The following is a 26662-nucleotide window of genomic DNA, read 5'->3' as shown; positions in this document are numbered from 1 at the left end:
GAGATTTAAAGAGAGAACACCTGGAATGCTACAGTGAGAAGACTTTGCGCTTCTGTCAATTACAACTTGTTTTTGGCCACTCTGCACTGAGCAAAATGACTAGGAGGAAAAACTCACCTCAAAAGAAAGAATCAGAAACAGTCCTCTCTCCCACAGAGTTACAAAATTTGGGTTACAATTCAATGTCAGAAAGCCAATTCAGAAACACAATTAAAAAGCTACTGGTGGCTCTAGAAAAAAGCATAAAGGATTCAAGAGACTTCATGACTGCAGAATTTAGATCTAATCAGGCTGAAATTAAAAATCAATTAAATGAGATGCAATCCAAACTGGAGGTCCTAATGACGAGGGTTGAGGTAGAAAAATGATAACATTTAAGTGCTAGGAATATGTTTTAATAAGACTTAAAAATCAGTTCCAATTAAGAGAATATAGTGAAAAAAGAGATTTGATATTCTTGAGTAAGTGGAAAACAAACTAATCTATGTAAAGCAATTCTGTTTTTTCAGAAATAATTTATCTTGTTAAAATAGAAAATAGAGTTTTAGAACTGTGAATAAGCTGCTTAATCTTGAAATCTTGACCTTTAGTTTTAGCATTTTAGTTATTTTAGATATGTCTAAGGTAAGTCAAAAAATAAAAACATGAAAAAATAACTTTCTCAAATTCTAACTATGCACAGTTATTATTAACATCTTTGTAGAGATCTTTTCATGCTTCTTACTCTGTATGATTCTGTAAATAGAATATGTTAATTCTATAACTAGTTAATTATTATGTAAATTTTTTTATCCAGTGATATGAAAATCCTTCAATGTAAGTTGCTATTAGGCTACCTAATCATATAAACCGGCAGTATGAAAAGTGCTAGCATCCTAAATTATTTTTATGACTTATTATTCAAATGGTGGACACTTGTTGCAAATACAGAATAACTTTTAAAACTGTCTTGCATCTTGAGAAATTTATAAGATTATCAAGATATTTCTTTACATTAAAATAAATTTGACACTATTTTTTATGTAATCGTTGACATTACTTGGGATTTACTATAATAATAATTTCTATTCTTGCTTTATCATCTCAATCTTTAGAATATTTTGCTTCAGAGTAAAGTTGTTTATTAAATAGAAAATGTTTGGGTAACTGTAGTTTTTAAAATACAGATTTTGAAAGGGAATAAATAGTGTTCAACAGCAAATCTATAGTATTTTGAAGAAGTAAGACATATTTCAGTACCTTGATATATATTCAATAGTGAAATACTTAAATGTGTTTTTTTTTAAGATTATCTTTCTCAAGGAATAGATCTTTCTGGAATAGAAGTAATAGAAAATGATCTACTTTTTATTGCAAGAGCTCGACTTGAAGTGGAAAATCAAGCTAAGCGCCTACTGGAACAGGGGGTAGAGACTCAGGTAATAAAAGTAATAATACTTTTTTAACGTGACAAATATAAGACAGACCTGCCTTTAACTTTGAGGTTAAAAGCTAATATATGCCCTCATCACTGAGGAACTATGCTTACAGTTGAATTGGAAAGTAGATTATAAAGTAAGTACAGGGAAAAGTTCATTTAATATGTATTTATCTAATTTAAAAAATAGATTCTAAGATTTTGGTATGTAATGTACATAACATGAGATATAGTTTATGTGATGTCTGTGTAGATAGACAGTACCTGTTGAGTATGCTTATTTTGTCTGTGGCACTCTTACTTATTTAAGCCCTCCAACAACCTAGTGAGGTCAGTATTATTATTTTTTCTGCTTTACAAATGAAGAAACTGAGAATTAATCTGTCAAAGGTCACATAGCTATCACCTGGTATAGTTTGGTTTTAGACACTAAGTACTTAAACCCAGAACCTTGCACCATTAATAATCACTGTGCCATAATTAAAAAAAAATTATTTTGACTTGAGATATCTCCTAAGGTGTTATTTTCCTGACGTTTAATGTTCTGAAGTGGAAGAAACCCAAAGGCATTGATGTAGTTGAATCAGCAAATTCGATGTAAATCTGTTATTCTGCATTACTGTTGTACCCAGGTATTTTCTTCATTTGTATTGGACTCAAATACAATTATTAGTGTCTATTTTTTATTCAGGTCTTTTCAACCAAGAATTGCATTTTGGGTATTGGATAAAAATAATTTTACAAATATTCTATTCTTTAAGTAGTCTCTAAATCAGGAAGGTAACTATTTGACTTCTGATTCTTCATTGTTAAAATTTAAAAAGCAATACTGAATGTCACTGTTTTAAGTAACCTTTGAAATTGGTTATTATATACATAATGAAAAGCGAACAATTGATGTGTGCATACAGAATGAAATGCCACATACACACATGCATATAGAGCAGAATACCACAGTGTGAACACATCTGTGAAATCAAGACCCAGGTCAAGAAATGGAAAACTCCCAGCACTCCCGGATTCCCTTTACTCCCTCTCACGTCACTGCTGTCCTTTCCCTGAAGGTAACTCGAATCCCAACTTATAATACTGGAGATGAACTCTACAGTTCTTCTAACTTTAAGTCTCATTATGAAGATAAACCCCTTATACTGTTAAAAAAAAAATAAGATACTTGCCTACATCAAATTAGAGAAGATACATGATAGCCTGGGGGCTCAGCGGTTTAGCACCTGCCTTCGGCCCAGGGCGTGATCCTGGAGTCCTGGATTGAGTCCTACATCAGGCTCCCTGCATGGAGCCTGCTTCCCCTCTGCCTGTGTCTCTACACCCCCCCCCCCATCTGTCTCTCATGAACAAATAAATAAAATATTTTTTAAAAAATTAGAGAAGATACCTTCTCAAAGAAATATTCAAGGAATTCCAAGTCAACTTTGAATTAAGATGAATATTTCTATAGAAAATTGATATCAGCCCAGCTTATTTCGTTGTGAGAGGTAGCAGTTACATTTCAGAAAGTGAATGATCACAAGCCTTTTGTATTCATCTAATAACTATATTATCACTATGTCAGAGATTTCAAACCTCATCTATATATACTATTTAAAATTTTTCCTGTGAAGGATTTATTGCTATGTATGTATGTATATGTATGCTTATATCTTTAACTTATGTACTACTTAGTATTTTATTATGTTTCAGAGTCATGGGACTGAAATAAAAAATGGTAGAAAAGAGAATTACTAAAATTTGTTGAACTAAAATATCATTTTGCAGTACGGGTGGGTGATTTTAGCATGTTGCAAAGGAATGGATACTTTTAATGGCTTATTTTTTTACTGTATTCTTATATATATTTAAATTGGGAAAATATTTTCTAGGATAATTGTTCCCAATTAAACTCAATTTTAGATATGTTATTGTTTTGGGTACTTTTTAACAGTTGTCAAATTTGACTTTTCTTCAGTTTTTTAAAATCATTTTAAAATTATTATTTTTTATAATAAATTTATTTTTTATTGGTGTTCAATTTACCAACATACAGAATAACACCCAGTGCTCATCCCGTCACATGCCCCCCTCAGTGCCCGTCACCCATTCACCCCCACCCCCCGCCCCCCACCCTCCTCCCCTTCCACCACCCCTAGTTCGTTTCCCAGAGTTAGGAGTCTTTATGCTCTGTCTCCCTTTCTGATATTTCCCACACATTTCTTCTCCCTTCCCTTATATTACCTTTTACTATTATTTATATTCCCCAAATGAATGAGAACATATGTTTGTCCTTCTCCGATTGACTTAATACCCACCATTTGCTTCAACGTGGATGGAACTGGAAGGTATTATGCTGAGTGAAGTAAGTCATTTTAAAATTAAAAGAGAACTGATAAGCTTGTAGGAAATTAATATCCTTTAATATTAGTAGTGTTGTTATATATTCAGATTGTATAATCAAAAGATTAGTAAAGTAGATAAGTTGTCAGTTAGCTAATGGCCCATGTCTGATCAGTGAGATTAAGTTAGATGAAGAAAAAATATAAAAATATTGTGTGTCTACATGGGTAGATGCGGAATGGTCTATATAGATCTGAGAAGAACGAGTACTGGGGAGCTATAATTTTGTATGTCTCAGTGTTGTTTGAAGGAGGATAGATTCTGCTTACTAGATGGGAATCTTATCTCTCTGTTAGGCTATACAGATTATATTAGCATAGTTTGTTGTTAGTCAATATTATCCAATTCATTTGTCTCATTTAGATTCTGTAAGTATAAATTCTGTGAGTATAATTGGGCTTCCTACATTAATTTTCCTAAAGAAAGAAAATGTACCGATCTGCCAATATTAACTTTCTTGTTCATTTTACAAGTTTTACAATGTGTAAAGTGATATTTGTGTTCATAATATCATTTATTTCTGAATTTAGTCCTGTGTGTGTCTCTCAGACCTGAGTCCTCTGATTTATTTTCATAGTGTCAGGTTTCTGACCTTGCAGAACTGAGAAGAATAAACCTTAATCGATAGTGAGCTATTGTGATAATGCTTCTTGGGAAGCAGGGTGTCTTAGTGGAAGGAGTCTGTTTTGGAGACTCCTTTCCTCTTAGAAAGCAACAAGACAGAAGTGTCATCCAGATGTGTCACCAGCAGTTCAGGAATTAAGAAAGAAACTAACCTTTATCGAATACATGTTCTTGGCCAGGATTTGTGGTTAGTCCCTATTCTCAGTCGCAGTAACAGATATGTGAGGAAGATATAATTATCCACTTTTTATGGTTAAGGAAACAATGCCCTGGAAAGGTTAAGAAATTAGCTGAAGATTACACAGCTAGCAAGCGGTAGAGTCATGGTGTAGAAATGCCTGCTTTCCACCTTTCTTAAGACCAAGGAGTTTATTCTAATTTTGTTAAATAATTGCATTTTAAATTATTTGACAGTCTGCAAAGCAATTTATGTTGAAAAAGGAACTTTTATAGCATAAAAATTTCTTTGGGAAGTCTCCATATGATGACTAATCTCAACCCGTTCTTCAGTATTCTTATGTTTCTGCGGCCAACTTTTTTTCTCCCTATTCTCTGAAGTTAGTATTTCAGACTTTCTCTACTTTCCATCAGCCTCCCCCACTCCACCCTTGTCCCACACTTCAGTTCACCCTGAGCAGAAGATGCCCTTACTTTCTACTTCGCATTAGCACCACTTGTACCCCCTGTGCTCTGGGTCCCAGTTTCTTAGGAACCTTATCTCATTGTAGTTCCAGCTCTCCTTTCTGTTTTGATCCTTTCTCTCTCTCTCTCTCTCTCTTTTTTTTAAAGATTTTATTTATTCATGAGAGACACACACAGAGAGACAGAGACACAGGCAGAGAGAGAAGCAGGCTCCATGTAGGAAGCCCGATGTGGGACTTGATCCCAGGTCTCCAGGATCATGATCTGGGCTGAAGGCAGTGCTAAACCGCTGAGCTAACCGGGCTGCCCTGATCCTTTCTCTTGTGCTCTTTTTCTTCTCATCAGCATTTAAACATGTACATTTGATGCCAGTTTCCCCTGTGTTCTCTGCTTTTCAGGCTCACAAGCTTGCTTTTAGTTTCTCACGTGCCTGCTTTCCTTCCTTCTTTAGGGCTTTCATGTTCCTTTGATGCCTGGAATACTCCTTCCAATTTCCATTAAACAGATGCTACAACTTGTACCTATTTTATTCTCAAGTCATACTTTCCCATTTATCAGACATCATTGATGTAGCTAAACATGTTATTAATATTTATTGTAAATATAGACCAAAAGAATGATAGCATTTTTTTTGAATGATAGCATTTTAATTTGAAGTACTATTACTTCATGAAATATTGCATACTAAATAGTTCATAGGCTCATAACAGGAACAGAGATTTTCAATAAATAACTTTTGAAAAATTATGTATCATCAGTTGCATTTGATAATGAACTTCTGACATTAATTTGGCTTCTCAAAAATGTTAGGAGGTACCTAGTTGGCTCAGTCAGTTAACTGTTTGCCTTTGGCTCAGGCCATGATCCCAGGGTTCTGGGATGGAGCCTTGCATCTGGCTCCCTGTGTAGCTGGGAGCTGGCTTCTCCCTTCCCCTCTGCTGTCCACCCTCAGTACCCCTGCTTGTATTCTGGGTCTCTCTCTCTCTCTCTGTCTGTCAAATAAGTAAATAAAATCTTTTAAAAAATGTTACTGATTTTTTTCAAAGATTGATTGATTGATTTATGAGAGGGGGAGAGAGAGAGAGAGAGAAAGAGAGAGAGGGGTGGAGACACAGGCAGAGGGAGAAGCAAGCTCCTTGCAGGGAGCCTGATGTGGGACTCGATCCTGGTTCCTGGGATCTTGTCCTGAGCCAAAGGCAGAAGCTCAACCGCTGAGCCACCCAGGCATCCCGTGTTTTTGTTTTTGTTTTTTCTTTGTTTTTTTGTTTTTTGAGTGTGTAGTTGATTGCCATAATTTTCGTTGTCAGTTAATTGTAAAACTTAATTTTTTTGATTATTTATTTATTCATGACAGACACATGCACACACACAGAGGCAGAGACACAGACAGACAGAGAAGCAGGCTCCCTGCAGGGAGCCGGATGCAGGATTCAATCCCGGGACCCCAGATCACGCCCTGGGCTGAAGGTGGTGCTAAACCGCCGAGCCACCTGGGCTGTCCGTGTAAAACTTAATTTTATTAAAAGAAAGTTAGTGCATTTTCTTTTCTTGGCATTCTTTTACTAAAAGTAAAATTTTAGTAAATATAATTTCTTTTTGATCATTACTGTTTTTTCCTAATTAATTGCTTAAATGTGCTGTTTTCATTTGTAGGTTTTAAATAGCTTTGTAGTATCACAAAGTCTCTAGTGTTTCAAAATTTATTTTGAAGTTGTAAACCAAATTATTACTTAGATACTGAGGAACGGTTGTTTCTTCCTACATAAAAAATACAGAAGTAAACTAACACAAAAGCTGTATTATTTCTATATGGAAAAGATTCATAGTGGTATCACTAGTATCACTACCATTTTCTTTACTAAAAGTTTGGAAGGATTGATGACTTGGAGTGCATCTTTTGATGAAGCATACTGTATCACCATAATAGAAAAAAAAAAAGCTGGGCGTGCATGCTAAAAATTGTATTTTCATGGTTTTCAAACAATATGAATAGTCAGAAGACTAAAGATCATGTATTATGGTAACATAAGGACAACTTTCGCAGTTAGAGGAAATTGATTTGGGGCATTTCAGTGCTGTGATGGTTTTATTTACCGCAAGTAGTGTTTGGGTTACTATGGTAGATGCCCAATGCATGAAGAAAATACCTTCTATTGGAAATGGCAAATTCAGTACTTTTTTATTAAGTCTATACAATTGGAGATTTCTTTCTTCTAGCAAAGAGAGATCAAATTTAAACTATTTTAGGTTAAACCCAAATAAAATAACTTTATTGGAGGAAAAAAAATTCACTTGGCTGTCTTTGTCACAGACATGGGACTAGAGATATGGCTTCTATCCATAGTTCTTCCGTGACTCCTATTTCTCTCTCTGTCTTTCTGCCTTTTGTACTGATCCACAGAATCTTTCACTGACAGAGCCAAAGGAGAACCTTATAGTATTTTCAGGATTGCAACAGATTCATTACCTCGAGTTCTAACTAGCTTTCAAAAATAGGTGACAGAGATTTTGATCTGGACGAGTTCCTGCATCACCATAGATACCAGGCCTCCACAGTGAAATGATGACATTTTAATTAGAATGATGGCTTTAACTTGTGAATTATAAGCTTTCTCGGTAAACAAGTGCAGGACTTTCTGGAGGTTCCAGGATGGGGGAAGATGATGTACTCATTTGTCTTTAAAAGTCATCAGGAAGAGGTAGAGTCTATGTGATCTATTCTTTGAGAGCTCAGGACTCAGCTATGATCTCCCTCATGGTAATTGTTGCCAGTGCTAGGAAGTGAATATCCATGAACATGTCTTTTCTCGAAGGCAGAAAACCTCCTTGGTCAAGCAAGCCCAGGGTTCTGGTGCTTATTAGTTGACAGCTAAAAGTATTGTGACAGTGTGATCTAGACAGAGTCCTTTTAAGAGATGACATTATAGAATTGAAAGTCAATATGTAAATGTCTACATAGTACACAATAAGTGTTTAGGATATCATGAACCCCTTTTTACTTTTATAGTTAAAAATTCTCAGTTCCTTCTAGCATAGAGAGGGTTGCAATTTAAATGCATTCTGTAGAAGATCTATGGAAGTTAAGCATTTCCTTAGCTTCAAAAACACTTCCTGGCAGAGTTGAACAATCAAAAAACGAGTCCTTATGTAGCTAATTATGGCAGTTCAGCATGCAACACTTCTTTTGTGATCTCTTTCTTTTCTGTTGGCCCAACAAACACTAATAATAGACTCTGTCAGTTGATCTGTCAAGCTGGATATCTGCTTTGAAAGGTCTAGCTTTTCTGTCTTTAGATGCTGCAAGTTTTCCTGGCTGGTCTCATCAATTCTAGAACAGATCTCATCATTTGAGTCTATAGAAACTCTTTGTATGTTTGGTCCCAACTTACTTTGTGTTTCTTGGTTTTTGTTTTTGTTTTCCCATTTACTAAGCATAGAGTTTCAATAATTTTTCAACTCTTGTTGAAGTATTTTTCATTTTGCTTATTTTAAAAACGGAAGTAATTGACCTATAATACCCTCTTAGTTTCAGGAGTATATCCTCTTAGTTTCAGGTGTACATCATAGTGGTTAGATATTTTTAAATGTGAAATGATCACCATAAGTCTAGGTACTGTCACCATACAAAGTTATTACAATGTTATTGACTGTATTTCTTCTGCTCTACATTACATCCTCATAACCTAATTATTTAATAACTGGTAGTTAGTATTTCTTAATCTCCTTCATCTATTTTGCCTGCCCCCTCAGTCCCTCTCTCATCTGGTAACCAGCAGTTTGTTTCCTGCATTTGTGAGTCTGTTTTGTTTTGTTTTTTAGGTTCCACATTGAAGTAAAATTATATGGTATTTGTTTTTCTGTGTCTGACATTTCACTAAACTTAATACCCTCAAGATCCATTCATGTTGTCATAAATGGCAAGATTTCATTTTTTTTAGCTTTCTATTTTATTTTTATTTTTATTATTTTTTTGAGGAAGTTCCATGCCCAACTTGGGGCTTGAATTCATGATCTCAAAACCAAGAATTGGGTGCTCTACTGACTAAGCCAGCCAGGCACCCCAAGGTTTCATTCTTTTTTATGGTTATTCCTTAGTATACATACGCTCTGCCCTCTTTATCCATTCATCTATCAGTGGACACTTATGTTGTTTCCATAGCTTAGCTACTGTAAGTGCTGCAATAAACATAGGGGTACATATATCTTTTTGAATTAGTGTTCTCATTTTCTTTTGGTAAATACCCAGTAGTGAAATTGCTGGATCATATGGTAATTCTCTTTTTAACTTTTTTAGTTTTCCTGAAGCATTTTTTTTTTTTGACACAGAATGAACAACTTCAGGAGGAGCAGGTGATACAGATGAAGAGGATTAGAATTACAAATTTCCACATTTAAAATAAATGTCTTGGGGATGTAATATACAGCATGGTGACTATAGTTAATAACACTGTCCTGCTGAGAAAGTAGACCTTAAAGGTGCTTATCACAGGAAAAAACAAAATTCTGTTACTATGGTAACGATGTTACCTAGACTTCATGGTGATCATTTTGCAATATACACAAATATCAAATCATTATGTTGTACACCTGGAACGAATATGTGGCATGACAATTATACTTCAATTTAAAAACAAACAATTTGGAAGGATGATTATAGTAAGAGCTCTTCAAGTTACAAAGCTATAGGTTTCATTTATTTTCTTTACCAAATTCAGTGGATGATTTGCCATCCCCTCCACCAAGTATTTGTCTGTCTGTTCCTATCATTGTTAACTTTCCTTGGATTTAGTAGAGATCTGGCATGGCTACATTTACATTGAGTTAAATAAGCTTTATGACATGTAGATAATTTTAAAAGTTAACTCTTCTATAGTTAATATATTGTGATAGGTTGTTATCAATAATAGTAATATTCTTAATTTGCACCGAACGATTGTTTTAGAACTTAAAAAAATATTTTAAACTGATCTTTAAATTTTTCCCCTGAAGTTTAGTCTTACTTATTTAGCTTGTTCTTGCTATTTTACCTTAAATTTGAATGGAATTTAATTTGAACTCTTATTTAAACACTCTGAATCAATTCAAGGGATGGTACTATGGATTGTTTTCATATGGCCCAGGTACTAAGAATCGTTTTTACATTTTTAAGTGGTTAAAAAAAAAAAAAGAGAACATACATATCTGTCCTGGAAAGCCTAAAATACTTACTTTTGGGCCCTTTGAAGAAAAAGTATGCTGATCCCTGCTTTAAATAGTTGTATTTTCTTCACGGTATATGCTTTGATATTTTTTCTTCTTTCCTTCCTTCTCTCCACGACCCTTTCTCTTTTGTAGCATTTCAGTGATCATATGGTATTGCTCTGTATTTTTGTTTCATGCCAAATGTAAAGTATTAGTGTTATTTTTATTTATTATACAGTCATGCTGTTTTCTTACTCTTTGATACATTCTCTTGTCGTGAACAACCTACATTAACATTGATTACTTTGTTTTTAAATTTAATTTTATTGCTATCTTCTAACGTAGATGCACTCTAATTCAGGCTAATTAACTGCCTGCTTTCAGCCTTAGGGTCTTTTGGCATTATAACTTTCCATAGTTTTCCAGTTCACTGAGTGGCATTTCATTTTCATACTGCCCTGTGAATAATTTTTTTAATAACTGACTAAATTTTCATTGTATTTCATACAGAATCTATCACTGTTCTTTGTCTGAAATTTTCATGATTATTTTGTTTCTCAAAAACTCAGAACTTTTTATGTGGGCAACTCTTCTTTAAATGATTTTACTTAATTTAAACAGTCTAAAAAATAATAAAAAAATAGTCTAATGCTGGCTTTTTATTATAGTAGTAAATAATAACATTTTTATTTTATAATTCAGAAGAAAAGACCCAGGTAACCACTTTGGATCACTAAAGATTAGTTTGCATTTTCTATAGTTTTATATAGTCAAAGTTGTACAGTGTGCTTTCTTATGTCTGTTCTTTACCATAATTATTTTGAGATCAATCCAAGTCATATGCTTTGGTAGTTTGATCCTTTTTTATTGCTGATTAGTATTCTATTTTATTTGAATTACATATATCTGTTCACTAATTGACAGTCATTTGGTTTATTTCCTATTTTAAGCTACGTAAATAAGGCTTCCATGGGTCAGGTATAAGTCTTTGTGTCAGTATAGGTTATCATTTCTCTTAGGTAAGTATCAAATGTGAAGAATGGTTGGATCTTTGCAAAGAATGATATGTTTACTTTTTAGAGACTAACAGTTTTCCAGAGTGGTGCTATCGTTTACAGTCTCACAGTAGTAGATCAGAATTCCTCCAGGTCCTTACCAAAATTCAATGTTGGCAGCCTTTTAAAATTTTAGACATTTTAATGGGTGAGGGTAGTAGATTCTCATTGTAGTTTTAATTTGCCTTTCCCCAATAGCTGATGTGACTAGCTTTTCAAATGCTTAATACAAAGGGTCTTTGCTCAGTATTTAAGGAATTTTTCTTCTTCTTACTGATATGTAAGAATTCTTAATGTATCCTGGATACAGATCTTTTGTCACATATGTGTATTGTAAATATTTTCTCCCATTCTAAGGCTTGCCTTTTTTCTTTTAGCATTGTCATTGAGGTATAATTTAAGATACCATAACATTCATGCATTTAAGCATATAGTTTGATGAATTTCAGTAAATTTATACAATTGTGCAGCCATCTCACAACCCACATTTTTAGAAAACTGTTATCCCCACAAAACCATTCCCTTGTTCTCTTTGCAGTCAGTTCCTCCTCCCACTGCCAAACCCAAGCAATCCCTGATCTGCTCTCCATGTCTATAGATTTGACTTTTTCTAAAATTTCACATAAATGGAACCATGCGGGCAGCCTGGGTGGCTCAGTGGTTTAGCGCTTGCCTTCAGCCCAGGATGTGATCCTGGAGACCCGGGATTGAGTCCCGCTTCAGGCTCCCTGCATGAAGCCTGCTTCTCCCTCAGCCTGTATCTCTGCCTCTCTCTCTCTCTCTCTCTGTCTCTCATGAATAAATAAGTAAAATCTTAAAAAAAAAATGGAACCATGCAACTTGTAGTCTTAGACATCTTTCTTTCACTCAGTACAGTGTTTTATTAATTAATTAATTTATTTATTTATTTTTAAATATTTTATTTATTCATGAGAGACACAGAGAGAGGCAGAGACACAGGCAGAGGTAGAAGCAGGCTCCATGCAGAGAGCCCTATGCGGGACTCGATCCTGGGACTCCAGGATCTCGCCCTGGGCCAAAGGCAGGCACTCAACCACTGAGCCACCCTGGTGTCCCTGGTATTTTATTTAGATTCATCCTTTTTGTTGCATGAATGAGTGGCCTACTTATTGCTTAGTAATATTCCATTCTGTGGATATAGTCACTGTTAATGTATCTGTAGGCTGATAGACATTAGATTAGTTATAGGTTTTATTTTTATTTTTTAATATTTTATTTAAATTCAGTTTGCCAACATACAGTATAACATGCAAGGCTGCCTATCACCCAGTTACCCTATTCCCCCCCACCTCTCCTTCTGCAACCCTTATTTATTTCCCAGAGTTAGGAGTCTCTCATAGTTTGTTTTCCTCTCTAATTTTTCCCCACTCAGTTTCCTCCTTTCTCTCATGGTCCCTTTCATTATTTCTTGTATTCCACATATGAGTGAAACCATATGATAATTATCTTTCTTCAATTGGCTTATTTCACTTAGCATAATACCCACTAATTCCATCCATATCGAAGTAAATGGTAGATATTCATCCTTTCTGATGGCTAATACCATTGTGTGTGTGTGTGTGCGTGCGTGCGTACATGCGTGTGTGTGTGTGTGTATGTATATACCATATCTTCTTTATCCATTCATTGTTGAAGGTCGTAGTGGCTCCTTCCACAGTTTGGCTATTGTGGACATTGCTGCTATGAACATTGGGGTGCAGGTGTCCTGTCGTTTCACTACACCTAGTTACAGGTTTTAGCTAGTAAGAATAATGGTGCTCAGGCACCTGGTGGCTCAGTCTGTTAAACGCCTGACTCGATTTCAGCTCAGGTCTTGATCTCAGAATCATAAGTTCAGGCCATGCATTTAAAAAGAAAAGAAAGGGTCAGGGGGATGGGGTGACTGGGTGATGGGCACTGAGGGGGGCACTTGACAGGATGAGCACTGGGTGTTATGCTATATGTTGGAAAATCGAACTCCAATAAAGAAATATATACTAAATAAATAAATAAATAAGAAAGAAAGAAAGAAAGAAAGAAAGAAAGAAAGAAAGAAAGAAAGAAAAATGCTGCCTTTTTTTCCCATTTGATATTGTCGTTTTGAAGAACAAAATTTTTTAGTTTCGATAGACCAGTTTATCTGTAGTTTTGTTTGCATATTATATAGGAAATTTCTATCTACCCTAAAGTTGCAAAGCTTTCTTCCTATGTTTTTTGAGAAGTTTATGTTTATCTTTTAAGTTTAATTTTTATGTATGTGTAAGGTTTATTTTTTTCCAGAGAGATGTAACATATAGCATAACACCCAGTGCTCATCCCATCAAGTGCCCCCTTATTTTTTTCTTTCATTGAATTACCTCATTGTGAATTTGCAGGTGTTTTGGTACATTGAGAATATTTAATTCCCTGTCAGTCTTTCTCCTAATGGTTTTAACATCTATTAATTATTTTTGTCTAAATCATTTTATATTTTTCATTGGAGATTGTGAAAGTAATTTCTATTTTTGTTATTTCTCTGTATTTATTAGCTGTGATTGATTTGTAAAGAAGAACTTTCACTCTTCAACTAAGGATATTTGGTTACCCTGAACTACAATTCGTCTTTAAACTGATCAGTAACTATTTAAATTTTGCACTTTTATTATCAATTTATGAAGTAATGAGGTGCTATGATGACCAACTCCAGTGTTAGCAAATGTGGCATGATTTTGTTCTCTTTTGTTTTTCCTTCATTCTTTAAAAACTGTTAGGGACTTGTGTATTTTTACATATTGTGGTACTGGGTGAGACTGTGAGAGCTGTGACACCAAGCCCGATTCACAGTGCCTTAAAAATAGGGATTTGTCTGGATGTGGGTGGTGCTAACATTGTTTCAGCTGTTCAATAAGGATTTAGGTCTTTCTTCCATTCTGTCATCCTCAGTGTCCTCTTACTTGCTACACCATGGTCTCCCACCCCTAGGCACCATGCCCATGTTTAACGTGGGTATGGGCAGTGTCAGCTGCCAGCCAAAAGGCAGTACACGTTTTTTTTCAGAATTGCCCCAGAAGACCTGTCTTTATGTCTTACTGGCCATATCTGGGCCGCATTGTCACCCCAGCTGTCAAGAGGACTATGAAAGCAAGTGTCTGGCAGAAAAGCACAGAATTGTCAGCATCGGCTTACACTGCTTGTGAGCCATTGCCGGGGGCAGTACACATTGTCACCCCGGGAGAAAATTAGGTTTTTACATTAGAAACATTGGAAACATTACATTAAGAAAACAGGAGGGAATGAATTTCGGGGAATAACTAGTAATGTCTACCATAAATATCTTTGCTAAAGCACAGAATGACTAGAATCATTATATTACTTAAAAAAAATAAGCCACATTTATACATTTAAGTTTAAAATGTAATTATATTAAAAGAATAATAATGTTTGAGCTTACCATATTAATGTCTTGTGATTACTTTCATTGTCCTATAAAATTCATTTTATTATTGAACATGTTTTAGTGTCCTTGAAAAATTATCTGTTATTTATTGCAATGAGAATGTTTTCTGGGGTCCCTGGCTGGCTCAGTTGGTGGAACATGTGACTCTTGATCTTGGGGTCATGAGTTTCAAGCTCCATGTTGAAAGTAGAGATTATTTTAAAAATAAAAAATAAATTATAAAAGAGAATGTTACTCTAAGCATTGACATCATTTAAATATTTTTATTTAATGCCAACTATGAATTCATATGCTCTCAGATTTGTTTTTTAAGGAAATTTGAAAGTTAAAATAACTTTTACTCTATATTGATTATCCTTTGATACTTGCTTCTCTGATTTTTGTGTGTCATCACTTCTGCAGTTACCTCCTCTTCTAGTCCATATTCACTTTCATTCTTTTCTCTTTTTTTCCCTCTTTTTTCTTATCTTTCTGTAGCTCTTCTATTTTCTGCTTTTCTTCCAAAAGGACTAGAATAAAGTTGATTTCTGGTTGATAAGATCATATTGTGCTATTAAATGTCCTTCTTAGTTACTAATTTCATTTGGGTTATGCACTGCTGACTGTTGATTGTTAACAGGTTCTGAAATAATCATATTAGGTTAGCTGAGAAGTACATATCCAGCATTAATGGGCTGCATGTTACTGAATCAGAAGAGCCACTGGTAAGCTCTAAATCACAACCAAGGTAGCTAATATAATTCTTGCTTTTAAATTACATTATTTAATGTGATTCTTTCTTCCTTTAGTACATGTCATCTCCCATGGAGCTCTATTAAGTTTTCAGTGTTTTAGGCATGTTGTAGCTCCAGAAAAAGTGTCAAATGTGTATATCCCATTAGGGCATATGGTCAAGAGATTAGAAGTTGCCTTCAGTATTCTGACCTAAAATATACTTGTTATATATATATAGAATGTTGTGAGTTTATGAATACTATCCTTGATAAATAAAATAGTTGGGATTTTTAATTCCTAAATTATTGTGTATGATTTAGGTAACCGAGCTTTTCCTTGTCTAAAATAATTACCTGCTTTCTGGTAAAGATTGTTAAGTTTGTATCCTTTCTCAGCTGTAAAAGAAAACTCCAGAAAACATTTTATTTTTATTTTTATTCAGCAGTAAGGACTATGTAGTGATACATAACCTGTTTTCTGAAGTTTTGCTTGAACTGACTTTGCATCTTTCTCACCGTATTTTCTGTCTTTGAGGAGGCCTAGTTGATCTCTCCCTTTTCCTCCCCACCTCCCCCTCTCTCTGAATGTGTTCCTGGGATTCCTTTGTTTTTGTTTTGAGCAGGAAATGGCTTGCTAATTGAACTTTGAGGAAATATTGTAGTCCGAACTTTGAGGAAATATTGTAGTCCTAAGCCTCCTAAGGAAAAATAAAATTTTGGTATCTTATACTTGGCTTTCTAGTTAAAATCAGTTGGGGAAACAGCTAAGATTTTATCTTAGGACTTAAAGCTTTATGAACTGAGTCACTTTGTGGAATGGTGCATGTACTGTTAAAATAGAATACCTCAGCAGAATTTATTCTACATTTGTCCTTTTCTTTTTGCAGCTCATCACTTATATGAAATCTAAAGAAAAAGAATTTACCTGCTGAAGAATTATTTCATTAGGAGAAAGAGTGAAATGTGATTGTCTTTGTGGTATAAGGATTATTGGATCCTTTCAGATTTTTAATATATAATGATATGATCCACAGTGGAATCTTGGTCTTTGTACATTTATGTCATTTCTGCATTTTGTTTCCAGTTAAATCAAATTCTGTCACTCTTTCCATTTCTGATTTCAATAATACGAAGTTTATCGAGTCACATTAAACTTTTGACTTAATGCTGTGTTTGTGCTCACAAAGATCATCTCATATTAGCTTATAGCTTACTTAGTAAATACTGAAAGACTGCTTGCTACTTCATGGAACAGTCTTTACAGCAGTCTGGCTATATCTCTGTTCTATTAGCTCAGTGCCAGCTGTTGCTTTGGTTACAGTGTTGCTGTTTTGGCAAGCTTTTCAGGGATCTTAACTATGCTTCTTTTCTGACTATATTCTTGTGAGATTTTATTTTCCTCCCATATCATCCTACTGAGGTGTTGGAAGAGAAAGGAAAAAAATTACACCTTGTTTTCTAAAGCAGGAGAAATAATTTTAGCTTAATAAAGTGGTTGTGTCATCTTCTGAAATGCTTTTGAAGAGATAGAAATTTATCTTGATCTACTTATGAAATTATCTTTTCTTCTCTATTACATGGTCTTTTATCTCATTTTATATCACAATTTATGAAGTTGGAAAATTCTATATAAGATTAAATGATTTCTTAAAGGTCACAGTGACAATTTTTAGAAAAATTATCCCTAGAATTGACTGTCTTACTTAAAAAGAAGACATTGTCTGGAAGACATTGCTACCTTTTCAGCAGAAGCTTCTCTCTAGCATGGTATTTTTCAAATATGTTTAGTCTGTATGTTTTGAGAGCTCTTAAAGTTTGCCGGAGAGTATTTCTCACTTGTGAAATTGGTATATCTGGAGACCTTCCAAAGTCAAGTGATGATAGGATGACCTGGAGCGAAGTATAGAATAGGCAGGAAATGGCCCGAGACCTAAAACTGGCCAGCTGTGGGCCTACCCTATTCGTGCCTTAGTTTCCTTAAATGTAAAATGAGGATAGTAATACTTATTCCACCTATGTTGTGATGACAAAACAATATTAGTGAATATGAAGTCTCTTTAAAATGGAGAAGATAGTATAGAGATTTCTCAAAAAATTAATAATAGAATTACCATATGATCCAGTAACTCCACTACTGGGTATTTACCCATTATAATTTGAAAAGATATATGCACTCCTACGTTTACTACAACATTATTTATAATAGTCAAAATATGGAAGCAATCCAAATGGCTGTACCAGTTTGCATTCCTGCCAACACTTGTTGTTCCTGTGTTTTTGAATTTAGCCATTCTGACAGGTGTCAGGTGATAACTCATTGTAGTTTTGATTTGCATTTCTCTGATGATGAGTGATGTTGCTCATCTTTCCATGTGTCTGTTGGCCATCTGTATATCTTCTTTGGAGAAATACCTGTTTGTGTCTTCTGTCCAATTTTAATTAGATTGTTTCTTTTTGTGTGTTGAGTTATATAAGTTCCTTATATATTTTGAATACTAACCCTTTGTCAGATATGTCATTTGCAAATATCTTCTCCCATTCAGTAGGTTGCCTTTTAGTTTTGTTGATTATTTCCTTTGCTGTTCAGAAGCTTCTTATTTTGATGTAGTCCCAATAATTTATTTGTGCTTTAGTTCCCTAGGCTCAGAAGTCACATCTAGAAAGATGTTGCTTCTGCCAGTGTGAAAAAGATTACTGCCTGTGCTCTGTTGTAGGATTTTTATGATGTCAGGTCTCACATTTTAAAATCCATTTTGGGTTTATTTTTGTGTATGGTGCAAGAAAGTGGTTCAGTTTCATTTTCTTTCATGTTGCTGTACAGTATTCCCAGCACCATTTGTTGAAGAGACTGTTTATATTCCCATTGGACATTCTTGGCTCCTTTGCCATAGATTAATTGTTGGTATGTATAATCATGGGTTTATTTCTGGGCTTTCTGTTCTGTTCCATTGATCTAAATACCTATTTTTGTGCCAGTACTATACTGTTTTGATTTCTGCAGCTTTGTGTAGTATATCTTAAAATCTCGGATTGTGATCCCTCTAGTTTTGTTCTTCTTTTTCAAGATTGTTTTGGCTATTTGGGGCCTTTTGTTAAAAATGCTGTTGGTATCTTGATAGGGATTGCATTAAATGTATAGATTGCTTTGGATGGTATAGGCATTTTAATAATATTCTCCCAATCCATGAGCATGAGATATCTTTCCATTTGTTTGTTTGTCCGTTTCTTTTAGATCTACCAAGGAAAAATTTGAGAGCCACTTCCACAGGAAGGTGTTTGTTAGATCTTTTACCCATCAGTTCTCAGTACCAGTGGACGTGGTTTCCGTCACATGCTTTCATTCACAAGCTTCTATATGTGCTGTTCTTTGCTTGGAGGAGATTTCCTTTTGCTTTCTCCCTCCTCCTGTAAATCCCTCCATGCCTAGTGGGGAGCCCAGTGTAGGGCTTGACCTCATGACTCTAAGATTATGACCTGAGCTGAGATCAAGAGTTGGGTATTCAACAGACTGAACCACCCAGGTGCCCATCCTCATGGAAATCTTTCAAACCTGCCCTCCATGCTACCAGACACCTTCCCTTGACTGCTTCATTTGAGGTCTCAGCTGGGACTCCTTCAAGGACCATTTCCTGACCCCTCATTCCTCTTTCTCTTGCCAGGTCTGGGTTAATTACCTCTTTGATGTGTTTTCATTAAACTCTATTTCTCTTCTATTTATCATGGTATATTCTGGTTCTTACTTTACTTGTAAATATTGAAAAGTCAGACCGTAGTATTTGCCTCATTTGTTTTATCCCCTGTGTCTTGTGCATTGACAGTGCTTAGTGGACGATATACATTGAATGATAGTGAGATCATTATGTTTTTATATTGGAAAGGATACAGAGTTCATCTAATCCAGCTCCCTCATTTTACAGATGAGAGAACTAAAAATCTGCAACTTATTATTCGTCAGGGCTCAGAAAAAGCCTGTGGTCAAAATATTATTGTATTCGTCTGTGATGAGGGGATGATGGAGAAAAGAGGTTAATGTTCAGTATCTTCAGAGATGTTTTTCACTTGCATTGTAGCTAGACAAAATGATCTCATTTTCATTTTTTCTAATGTTCCAATTTCATCCCTGGCTGAAGTATTATATCATTCCATTTCTATTCTCTCACTCTCATTAATTCAGTTCTTGATTTACCTCCTTTGTGATTTATAGTTTCCAGCACCCCTATTTTCATTATTTGTTACTTGAGTTTATTTTGTTACCCAGACTAACTTGCTGTGATTATCCATTTCAGAAGTGTTCTCATTTCCCACTGAGAGCACCCTCTTGGCACTTTAGACTCCGCATGACTGACAGCCAAGTGCTGTATTAGCCACAGCCTCTGATCTTCCCATGCCCATCTCTCTCCCACCCACCCACCCAAATAATCTCCTTTTGATTGTCCTTTTCCTTTTCCCATCTTCTCAGGCTCTATGACTTGAAACTTCAGGATACCAGGCTTTTTCCCTGCCTCTTGTCCATTGTAGTCCATCAGTATCCAGTGTCTTTCCAGGGCTTCAGAATCTCTTATATCTATCCTGTTCTTTAGATTCTCACTTGGCTGATTATTTTATTTCCTCAATTTAAATTGTGATATTTAGAAAAATCAATCATTTTTTATTACCAACAAAGTAAAATAAAATAAAATTTTTACAGAATGCCACTCAACACTGTCAGTGACCAGAGCCTTGTTATCAGTGCAGCATTATCTTTTAATATGTGTTTTTTATGCACGTAACATTGTGGCAATAGACTGTGTATACTACTCCTTAAACGTACTCTCTATACAGTTTTCCTCTGTCATTTCTTTGTGTGCTCTGTTCTCCTTACAAAAAAAGGAAAAAAATAAAAGCTATCTTCATGTGAATAAATGGTTTTTATCCTTCTAAGTCTGGCAGTCATCTATTCCAGTGGTTCCCAAATGCTGGTTTCCAGGTGGTTGCCTGGTCAACTATATGAGAAGCATCTGAAGAGCTTTGAAAATATTGTCTCTGTCTGGTTCAGCTGAATCACAGTTTTTGGAGTTGAGATCTCAGTTGGCTACATTTTTATAAAAAAGATATTCAGCTAGCTTTGGAAATCTCCATTTGTCCTCATCATTTTAAAATTTATGAAATTGAGATACAGAGGAGAGAACGGAGTTCCTCAGAGTTACTCAAATGGTAACTACTCATTTCAGTGATAAGTAAAGATGGAGTGAAAAGAATTTCTTGGGAACTGGAACAAAGACTATTCTTAGCATTCGTTTAACTTTTAGAATATTAATAAATGACCTAAGAACCAATATTTGTTACTACTTATAAATTGAGTATGAGACGTTTAATTTTTTTAAGATTTTATTTATTTATTTGAGACAGAGAGAAAAGAGAATGAGCAGGAGAGAGGAACAGAGGGAGAGGGAGAAGCTGACTGCCTGCTGAGCAGGGACCCCAGTGCAGAGCTCCATCCCAGGACTCTGAGATCAGGACCTGAGCTGAGGGCAGATACTTAACCAAGTGAGCCACGCAGGCACTCCACTGAGTACTAGGGCTTTTAAATGTGTTATTTCAATAGTCTTTTCAGTTGTCATACAAAGAATATTAGCAAGCTAAATCATAAAAATTTACTTACTCATTTCTTTATTCAACACCTATTTAACACCTGTGCTAGATGTTAGGAGTATTGCAGTGATAAAACAAATTTGGAAGAAAAAAACAAAACAAATTTGGAACCTTCTCTCAGAGATCTTAAAATCTGATGAGGAAGGAAATATTAATTATATAAAAAATAAAGTTTGATGAGTGATAAAGTAATTTGCCCAGTGTCACACAGATTATAGCATAGTTGGGTTTTTGTCCCAAGACTGCCTACTTTTAAAAGCCCGTATTCTTTCCACGTTAACTATGATTCCAACACATCATGGTAAAGGCAATTAATACTTGTTGAGCTCTTTGTTCTGTCCTCAGTGTTAGATCAGTTATAATGATTATTTCATTTACTTTTAAGGTTGGCACGGTTATTTTCACTGTAGTGTAGGTGAGGAAACTAAGTCTTAGAATAAGTTAAATAACTTGCTAAGGTTTTGGCTACTAGCTGCTAGTGCTTGGCTTCTGATCTAAGTCTGACTCCAAAGACCTGTGAAATAGGAATAACAAACGCTTATAATAGAATCAACAAATCTAATAATTGGTTATTTGACAAGATTAATACATTAAATTGATAAATACTGATAAAGACTGATGAGGGTAAGAAGGTTTTTTTTTTTCAAGGCACACATTACTATTAAGAATAAACAAGTTGATCTTATTATAGTTCCAACAGAAACTAGCAAATTACTAAGAGAATACTGGGTATAACTTTATAACAGTACATTTGAAAGTTTAGATAAAATTGAGAAATTTCTAGAAAAACGACTTACCCAAAAGAACACTAGGAAAATTAGAAAATCTGAATAATTGTATTGACAAAACTGAATTTATCATTATATACCTTTCCTCAAATCTCCAAGGACGGATAGTTTCACTAATGACTTCATCCAAACATTTAATAAATCAACCAGTGTTTTTTACAAATCCATCCCAGAATTGAGAAAGAAGGAGTACTCAACCTTACTGTTTCATGGGGCCAGTATAAACTTGGTATCAAAGCAAGAATATTGTGAGGAAGGATATTAGGTATCTCCCTTGAAAATCAGTGCAAAAATACCAATGAAAGTATTAGCATGTATAAGTCAGGGATATCTAAAAAGGATAATTCATCATCACCAAGCTGGCTTTGGTCTAGAAGTACAATGTAATGTCATCAATAAAGGGAAAAATTGATCATCTCAATATATGCAGAAAAAGCATTTAGTAAAATCCAGCATCAGTCTATGATTTAAAAATTCATAGCAGACCTAGGATAGAATTTTTTTCATACAATAAAGGGTATATCTGAAAATCTCAGAAGTGAAATATTTAAGTTTTTCTATTTGAGATTAGGAATTATACAAAGATATTACTCTTACTGCTTTTACATCGCAGCATACTAAAGATCCTAATCAGGATAATAAAAGAAAGCAATAAAATGTAGGATTGGAAATGAAGAAATAATTCAGAGATAACATGAGTATCTATATAGAAAATCCCAAACAGTCTCCAAACTATTAGAATTAATAACTTTGAAAGTTTGGCGAAATTGAATATATAATAATTGTATTTTTAGTATATGAGCACCAAAAAACTTTAAAATTACCACTTACTATCAAAATACACACTGTGTAGGAGTAATTCAAGTTAGAGATATGTAATAGCTCTTCACAGGAATTGTAACATTATTAAGAGAAATTTAAAAAGACCTGAGTAAATGAAGAGAACTACCATATTCATGGATTGGAAAATTCATTCTTTTTTTTTTTTTTTTTAAAGATTTTATTTTATTCACTCATGAGAAACACAGAGTGAGAGAGAGAGAGACAGAGACACAGGCAGAGGGAGAAGCAGGCTCCGTGCAGGGAGCCTGACGTGGGACTCGATCTCGGGTCTCCAGGATCACAACCTGGCCCAAAGGCAGCGCTAAACCAGTAAGCCACCCAAGCTGCCCTGGAGAATTCTTTTTCTTTTTTTTTTTTAAGATTTTATTTATTTATTCATGAGAGACAGAGAGAGAGGAGCAGAGACACAGGCAGAGGGAGAAGCAGGCTCCATGCAAGGAGACTGATGTGGGACTCGATCCCAGGTCTCCAGGATCACACCCTGGGCTGCAGGCGGCGCCAAACCGCTGCGTCACCGGGGCTGCCCTGGAGAATTCATTCTTATGAAGATTTCCAGTAGTCTCAAAATTTCAGGATCTTTTTCTTTAATGGAAACTGTCATGCCCATTACAAAATGTATATGGAAGTACCATGAGCCAAGAATAGCCTATACCAAATTGAAGAAGAACAGAACTGGAGGACTATCAAACTTACTCTAAAGCTACAACAATTTATACAGGTGAATTGATGTAAAAATAGACAAATGGTACAGAATTGAAAGTCCAGAAACAAACTCACATAAGTGGAAAGGTAGGCTTTGAGAACAAGGAAGTGAAAAAAGTTTTTTCAAATAAATTTTGCTGAACCAGTTGGGTATTTGTATAGAAAAACACTAATCATGGCTTCTATCTCATATTATACAGAAAGTAATTCCAGGTAGATTATATTTCTAAACATGAAAGGCAGACCAATAGAATTTCTGGAGCATAAATTCCTGAATGAAAGACATCTTCATAAATGTGTGATGGGACAATTTTTAAACAAGGAACTAAAAATGCTAACCATAGGTTGATAAAATGCTGCATTTAAATTAGGAACTTCTTTCATTACAAGACTTCTTAAGGAGTATATACATATACTTGAATACATATAATCATCAAAGTGATTACAGCCAAATGTGTAAACAACTCTTACAAATATGTAAAAGATGAAAATAACCAGTGAGAAAAATGGGGGGAAAAAAAGAAATATGCACTCACAAAAGAAGCTATCCAAATGGATAATTAACATGCAAGAGGAAATAATTCCTTAGTCATCATGGAAATGTAAATGAAAGCCACAGTGATCATTCCAAAGAATAGCTTAAAAAGATGATAATTCTGAATTTTGGTAAGGTTGTGGAACACCCACAACTCATGTATTGCTGCTGGAGTGTAAATTGGTACAATGACTTTGGAAAATTGGCAGAATCTGCAAACACTAAGCATACAAATACGTAATGATTCAGCATTTCTACTCTAACCAGCAGAAATGCATACACACATATGTTCACTAAAAGCTGTGCACCAGAATGTTCATGGTAGCATTCTTTAAAACACCTAAAAGATGGAAATATCTCAAATGTACACAAATTGGATGTTAGTTGGATGGATAAAACTAAGGTAAATTTCTACTCAACAGCAAGTCAACTGCTACATGCAACAACATGGATGAATTTTGCAAATGAGATAATAGAAGGAGGCAGACACAAAATAATAGCTTACCTTATGGTTTGTTCCATTTATGTAAAACTGCAAAACTAATCAATGGTATTAGAAATTATGGAAGTGATAGTACCTGGAGAGATGCATTTGGGAAAGCCACAACAGATTGAGTTGCCTGATAATATTTGGTTTTATGCTCTAGGTAGTAGTTAGAAAGATGTGTGTACTTTGTGATAATTCTTAAAGTTGTATTTACATAATTTGCACACTTCTCTGTATGTTAAGGAATTTTATTTCAACTAACCCATATTTTGTAGTCTTCCAACTTGCAAATGATATGCTTATATTAAGCTATGGTTGTAAATAACTGGCATTAATTGAATAAGTGGTCATGTAAATTGGAAAGCTTAAAATTACAACTAGAATTATAAGTATTATAAATTATAATTATTACAAATATTGCTATATTAGATGGTCTTCTAAGATGAACTAGGGATGCCTGGGTGTCTCAGTCAGTTAAGCAGCCTTCTTTTGATTTGGGCTTGAGTCAGGCTCTACACTCTGTGCTCAGTTTGGAGTTGACTTGTCCCTACCACCTACCATCCCACCTCCCCACTCCCCCACTCCCCCACTCCCACTCCAAGCACTTCCTCACTCTCTCTAAAAATAAATCTTTAAGTCATTCCCCCTCCTTTGTTTAAGAAAAATATAATGAATGAACTGTATATGTTTCTGTTTTGAAAAGTTTTGGGAATTAATAATTTTTGGAGTGGTAAATGATGAAGACTGGTCCATGTTAACCAGATCTTTCAAATGAAATATGACTTTTTTTTTTTCAACGATTTTATTTATTCATGACACACACACACACACACACACACACACACAGAAAGAGAGAGAGAGAGAGAGGCAGAGACACAGGCAGAGGGAGAAGCAGGCTCCATGCAGGAGCCCAACGCAGGACTCAATCCCGGGTCTCCAGGATCACACCCCGGGCCAAAGATGGCGCCAAACCACTGAGCCACCAGGGCTGCCCTGAAATATGACTTTAAATGCCTTTCCATTAACATACACATATATCTCACAATGTACATTCAGCTTATAACACTGCAAACCTACCATATGTTGAAAAGATTTACAATTCTTTGATAATAATAAAGGCAATAAATATGATTTTACAATATATAGCTATATTCTACTTTTATAAATGAAAATACTGGTTAGCCTGGGTGGCTCAGTGGTTTAGCGCTGCCTTCCGCCCAGGGCCTGATCCTGGAGACCCGGGATTGAGTCCCGCATCGGGGTCCCTGCATGGAGCCTGCTTCTCCCTCTGCCTGTGTCTCTGTGCCTCTCTCTCTCTCTCATGAATAAGTAAATAAAAAATCTTTAAAACAAAAACAAAACAAAATAAATGAAAATATTATTTCTCCCATTTTCTTTAAAGAACTGATGGTATATACTAGAATTAAATTATTTTATAACCATATTAAATTAAGCTTTTTTCATTAAAACATTTGAAATGATGTCCATTGGCTTCTTTTTCTTTTTTAATTGTGTTTGTTTATTTGACAGAGAGAGAGTGCACAAGTGGGGAGGAGGGTCCAAGGGAGAGGGAGAAGCCGACTCCCCACCGAACAGGGTGCCTGATGATGTGGGGTTCTATCCCAGGACCTAGAGATCACCCCCCAAGCTAAAGGCAAACGTTTAACAAACTGAGCCACCCAGGCACCCCCATTTACTTCTTTTTTCTTGCTTAATTAAAGTCTAAAATGAGTATTGTGTTCACCAACCTTGTTTGCTTTTTTCTATAAGTAGGTTCCACTTTGCCTCTGGGTGTGCATGTATTACTGTATCATATTATGTTATTAACATGAATATGTTTCAGAAGTAACTCTGTCTTATTTATAAACTTAACCACTAAGAAACAAAGTTAATGAAATAATTTAACTTTTAAACTAAAAGTTTAAAAGTTTGGGCCTGGAGATACATGTTGATGTACTAGAATCTGGCTTGATAATTCATTTACTCAGTGACAGAACCAACAACCTGTTTATATACTATGAACCCAATCTACTCACAGTGTTTTTACTACCTGCCTTACCACCTACCTCTCTCTGCTGTAGTCACTCTGTTCCAGCCATTATCAAGGCCTTCTTGCTGTCTGATTAGCTGCAAGCATATTTATACCTCAGCATTTCGTTGATATCTGTTCAGATCTGTTTTTTTCCCATATCCTCCTCAGACTCCCTCATTTATAAT

At 35.0% G+C, this 26662-nt stretch overlaps 1 protein-coding gene across 2 annotated transcripts in view; it reads left to right on the top strand.

Annotated features, from left to right (window-relative positions):
* The window catches only part of COG5 (component of oligomeric golgi complex 5), a 296918-nt gene that overhangs the window by 138303 nt on the left and 131953 nt on the right, over window positions 1-26662 (top strand). For both annotated transcript variants that reach the window (XM_077864022.1, XM_077864023.1), the window contains exon 7: window positions 1288-1418. In XM_077864022.1, coding sequence (XP_077720148.1) covers window positions 1288-1418 — 131 coding nt within the window. The remainder of the gene's footprint in view (window positions 1-1287; window positions 1419-26662) is intronic.

The sequence above is a fragment of the Canis aureus genome, chromosome 21 (assembly GCF_053574225.1).
Source record: "Canis aureus isolate CA01 chromosome 21, VMU_Caureus_v.1.0, whole genome shotgun sequence".
Classification (NCBI taxonomy): domain Eukaryota; kingdom Metazoa; phylum Chordata; class Mammalia; order Carnivora; family Canidae; genus Canis; species Canis aureus.
The sequence above is the reverse complement of the archived record's forward strand: the minus strand, read 5'-3'. Positions and strand labels throughout refer to the sequence as shown.